The sequence below is a fragment of the Wolffia australiana genome, chromosome 2 (genome assembly GCF_029677425.1).
Source record: "Wolffia australiana isolate 7733 chromosome 2, ASM2967742v1".
NCBI lineage: Eukaryota > Viridiplantae > Streptophyta > Magnoliopsida > Alismatales > Araceae > Wolffia > Wolffia australiana.
In genome coordinates, this window is record NC_135836.1 from 7,761,285 (window position 1) to 7,766,359 (window position 5,075).

Below are 5,075 nucleotides of genomic sequence, written 5' to 3' on the forward strand. Positions count from 1 at the left end.
GTTTTTAATCAACAACCTACCAACAGTTGGTAATGTGTGAATCAAGAACTAACAGTATTTATTTTGGTTTTATTTGACAAGAGTTGGGAAATAATGATGAACCCTAATTGAAATATGTATGAATAAATGGAATATCACTCGAAAATAAAGACAAAATAGAGAAATAAAAAATAATATATGTAATCAGATAAATAGTAGACGAAACGTTAAAAACATAAAAAGATATATTTAGGATGATTAAAATATCAACCAATTAAAGATGAATAAAATTAATTTTTTACACATATTAATGGTGAAATGAGGATCCAAAGAGGAATACCTCATGGCTAGGCAACTGGCCAAGCAGCTAGTTTAATTTTCCACCCGTTTGTTAGCTCTGATGTTTCCAAAGCAACTGGCCTGCCACCTGGCAAGGTAGCCAGCTATAGTGGCACTGATAGGAAATGCATGAGGCGCATTTTAAACCCTTCTTAAAACCAAAATCAATGTCTGGATTCAATTGAATGTAGTGGATTTCCTATTATTTTTAATGAGCTCCTTGAGTCTACCTCTTTCCTTTAGAGTGATACAAACCACATTATGCCAAATAATCAGCCTTCAACAGAGAAAGATCAAATTATTTAATGTATTATCACAAATAAATTTATCTCTACTCTAGAAGGTGATCAATATAGGTTTATTTTGGAATGGGCCACCATACTAGTGTCAGTTTTCTATTGGATCTCATTGATATATCTTACTTGATATTGTACCCTACTTGAAAAATAATATTTTGCAGTCCCAATGAACCATTTGCTAGAGTTAAAAACTTCCAGCCTGGGGGATGTTAATGGACTTAAGATATCATCACCGGTATAGGAGATCAATAAAGTCTACATGGTGAGCCATAGTCTGGGGAGCTGAAAGCTTCATTAATGACACCAACTCTGCCTATAGAAAGAAGTATCATGTGCTCAATTATATGGTTTGTACTCCCTTATGTTTGAACCTTATTAAAAAAAAGGAAACTTAGAAGATATAGAAGAGATGGGAGTACAAACTTGAAGGCCAATAATAAGGAACCAACCTTTAAAATAAAAAAGAATAACAGATGCTGAATAGGGTGAAGAATATGACAACCAAGAAGATTTTGAGGATGAGAAATTGATCTTGAATATGAGAATAGGGACTCAACTGGATACATTACCGACATCAAAGATTCAGATGAACAAAATAGTGATATTATAACAGATTTTAATGACAAAAGGGTTTAAGGACACTGATGAGTTTAATCGAGATGTAACAGATCAAGATGTCAATGGTGAAACAAAGACAACAAAAATGAGTTCTCTAATAAGGGAAGAGTGATTGGAAGGTAATGAAGCCCCCCTTTAAGCCCATCTTTTTATCTCATCCCTGCACTTGGAAATCTCTCATGCTCCCTATTTTTCTATCTTCCTCTTGTAAATCTCTCTCTTATTCTCTCTTCCCGTGGTGTTCTTTCTGTTTCATATCTCAGCGATCTTATTTTAATATTCTCACCAGACTAATGCCCTTTAGTCTCTAATAATTATCTCTTTCATCAGGCATCTCTTTGATTTTTCACGTCCTTCATTTATTATATTTCCCACTTTTGGATTTGAATGTCCTCATTCATCAACCTCTGTAATTATGCATTCTCTCCAACTAAAGCCACCAAGCTGAATTTTCTGTTTTTGGGCCTAGATGTTATTGGGGGATAACATAAATTTATTTGTGTGATACATCAGGCTAGAGGGTCACATGACTATCTGTCGATATACTGGAAGTTAATGTATTTTTTATAAAAAGTACCAAAATAAATAGAAAGGAAGCCATTTTAGGTGCCCTTGCCAACCATACCTAGGTGTGTGGGTACATCTAGAGGCCAAACTCGTAATGGAGTTGAAGAATTAGTTCCCCACAAGGTGATGTATTCATCGTAGGCTTTATAGAAGAACTCTATGTTTATATTTCCATCTTCCGCCATCTAATTCTACATTAGTCGTTGGTTTTATAAAAGGTGATGCAATCCTTATATTCTTAGTTTCGATCGGGTAGTCTTGGACCATCTAATTCAATTAAATTAAGGACATCTGAATCATTCTTAGAACGGTCATTGCTACACCCCTATTTCACATTTTCAGGTCCCGTTCAATAGGACTCAATCATCTGAATCAGATCACCCTCAAAAAAGAGTATTTTCATAATATATTGCATGATATTCATTCCCATTTTCATAAAACCTCAAATTTTTTCAGCATCAGGTGCCCTAGCTTCTTTCTAAGCATATAGCTATATGATACATAACCTGTTAGATATCCAGCCCTACAGCAAGCCAGATAGTGAGGCACTATTCACATTACCTTGCCCGACCTTGATGAAATTCCAATCCATGTGACCCACTTGTCTCACTTGGAACATTCTCCACTGTTATTGCTCCAAGATCTCACAGAGAAACAAAATAGTGAAATACAAGGCGGTGAGAAAGAAGGAAATTTGTCTGCTTAGAATGAATACTAATTTTGCTGGCAACAGCCTGATAAGTGGACAAATATATGAAACTTTTAAATTCATATATTTTTAAGAAAAGCACTCTTTCTGCATCCCCATCAATGATTCTCTTTCCATGGCAGTGATTGCAAGCAGCAGCTGCACCTATGCTAGGGGCAAACTGAGGTTATATAATACTTTTATACACACAGAGAGCAATAGCATCGGAAACTCAAAAGTCCCAGATTTGAGAATGGGACAGACAAATATTCAAACTAAAACTCTCTTCTTCCCCTCAATAACATCTTCATCCTTGTCATGGTCCAACAGTATACATCACAAGGACAATTTTCTAAGACGTGGACAAATGACCACAACAAAATTTTGAGTGTCATCGCCATCTTATTACAAATGGTGAGGTTATGACAATCTCATCATCATCTTCTTATAATTGTCATCGAGACTCCAAACCCTAGGTTTAGTGTTCTTGCTCAAACCTGTGTTTCGAACTTAACAATAGCTAATGACGCTTTTGAAGGAAAATACAGGTCCCAACTCTGCAAGGGGAAGAGTTTGCTGTCAGGTAGATGAAGATCATTGTTGTCATGCTGCACCATTTCCGCACATTTGGATAACAGATCATCTTGACCTTACAAGTCCAGGAACTGCAGGTTTGGCTTCTCTGGGGCAGTTCAAATGTTGATCTCTGCATCCCATTTACTTGCTTCTCTCGCTGCACAAGAAAAATCACCTGCTAGCTCTTAAGGAACTGTCAGCATACAAGAATATTGTATTTAGAGAACCCATAAATGGGTGTTTCCCCAATAAATGAATAAAATACTCATCTTCACAAACTAATTGGAACCCTTGCCGAACTGTTGATAATAGAAGCATTAATTTGAAATTATAATGATTTGTCACAGTATTCAATTCATGAGTTTCAAGTACTGCAGGAAGGAACTGTGTTAACAGCAGTAAAGAGAAAACGCACAACAAATATCATATTTATCTATTTCTACAGAATTAGATTGTAAGCAAAATTTTCCGAAATCATAGAAGCGACTTTCGAGAAAAGGCCCTCAAAGAGTAGGGAGACGGATGCCTGGTCTTGACTCCCATCCTTTCATATTCCTGTAGGCCTCGACAGCCTGCAGCCGTCGTCTCTCAACGGATGCATCAAGGCCATTTCTGGGGACCTGAAAATTTGGCAGAATACATTAAAACACGAGTGAAAGATAGTTAAATTCAAGGGTTAATCGATTAACGATACCTTGGGAAGTGTTAGCTTGGGCGGGGCATGGACAACTTCACCAAATTTGACTTGTTCTTTCTTAGGAAACTCTGAATCTTCATCGTCATTAGCTCTCTTGGTTTTATTCTTTCTGGTTTTCAGATACCTATTTACACGTTCAACAGAATTAGAGAGAGAAAATGACGCAGGCTCTTGAGATAAACTTGAAATAATAAGGAATTTGAAAAGAAAGATTAATTAAACAGTTCATAAAATCAACGATTAAAGAAGAGGCTCCAGCCTGCTTAAGTCGTGCACAGAAAAAAAAAAATCCACTAGTTCAGGAAGTCAAATTAATATAATCGAAGCAACTTATTTTAAGTAAAATATATCATCATATACACTTACTCCATGCGCTTCTGCTTCCTCTGACCAACAGTCTGCTCAAGATCCAGAAACCTGAGATCCTTGGCAACTTTCTTTTCTCGCTTCCGTTTCTTCTTTTCACTCGAGACTGGATTCTCAGTCCCCGATGGATTCTCTTTATTCTCGATTGATACCTTCTCTACGACCTAATCCACCAGCCGACGCTCAGTTAGTTCTGCTGAAAATTCCGATGATTTCCATGAAAATAATTGTTAACGAATGACATTCAGATCATTCAGCTAACTTAAAGCTCACATTTTTTGGCTTTTGGCACTTACTTTCTTTCGATTGCTTTGCTCGGCCGGGGGACTTCGGTCACCCTTGACGCTTCCCGAAGATCCTATACGACATCAACAGAAAAGCCCAAAAATTGAAAATCGAAGGCCAACAAGCAGATGAAAAAAATGAACGAAAAACAGAGGCAAAGTAAAAGATAGAGGAACCTGGAATCGTAGGCGCGCCATTCATGAACTGCATCAGGCGGCGGAGCTTGGAAGGGATCGCATCAACAGCACGAGGATCTGGCGGGGGAGGAAGACGGGACTCACCGCCATGGGCTGCCCTGAAGTTCCTCTCTCTCCTCCTCTTCCCTTTGCCCGGCATAGCGACGATCCAACGATGTAAACCTGCAAAGAATCTCGCCCCAGACAAATCCCAAGCGGCGAAGAGTTGCCAACTTATTTAAAACTCCAAAGTTCAACAGACTTCTTTTCCCTAATTTATTATATCACAAAAACGAATATGTTGTGCCCTAGTTGAATACGAATATTCTGCCACAGCTCTGCCCACTGGCTGATATTGTTTGTTCTAATCTAGGGAATTCCTTGTTATCTTAAATAGCATTGTAAAAGTCAATCAATATTTATTTTAACCAACAGTGTAGGAAATCAATATGAACGACTCAATTAGTTTTTTTAAAAATTATGAA

At 37.5% G+C, this 5,075-nt stretch overlaps 1 protein-coding gene across 4 annotated transcripts; it reads right to left on the reverse strand.

The window, feature by feature from the left end:
- Positions 1 to 2,759: 2,759 nt before the first annotated feature.
- LOC144716686 (coiled-coil protein) lies at positions 2,760 to 4,817 on the reverse strand. 4 transcript variants are annotated; one of them, XM_078591893.1, is made up of 7 exons: positions 4,591 to 4,817; positions 4,426 to 4,487; positions 4,130 to 4,293; positions 3,761 to 3,887; positions 3,593 to 3,686; positions 3,145 to 3,223; positions 2,760 to 3,047 (listed from the first exon to the last, which is right to left on the reverse strand). In XM_078591893.1, exons 1-6 carry the CDS (start codon positions 4,748 to 4,750, stop codon positions 3,183 to 3,185), a joined length of 648 nt encoding a protein of 215 aa, XP_078448019.1. In that variant the 5' UTR covers positions 4,751 to 4,817; the 3' UTR covers positions 2,760 to 3,047; positions 3,145 to 3,182. The 4 variants fall into 4 exon arrangements, with proteins under 4 accessions (XP_078448019.1, XP_078448018.1, XP_078448017.1 ...); XM_078591892.1 differs by having other exon boundaries at positions 3,140 to 3,223; XM_078591891.1 differs by having other exon boundaries at positions 2,760 to 3,223.
- Positions 4,818 to 5,075: the final 258 nt, after the last annotated feature.

Bases quoted from the DNA above. Each gene is read 5' to 3' on its own strand.
- LOC144716686 (XM_078591893.1), bottom strand. From the start codon at position 4,750: ATGCCGGGCAAAGGGAAGAGGAGGAGAGAGAGGAACTTCAGGGCAGCC. The intron at 4,294-4,425 runs GTAAGTGCCAAA...CTGGTGGATTAG, and splicing joins AGCAAAGCAATCGAAAGAAA to GTCGTAGAGAAGGTATCAAT. The intron at 3,687-3,760 runs GTATCGTTAATC...CCAAATTTTCAG, and splicing joins CCAAGCTAACACTTCCCAAG to GTCCCCAGAAATGGCCTTGA.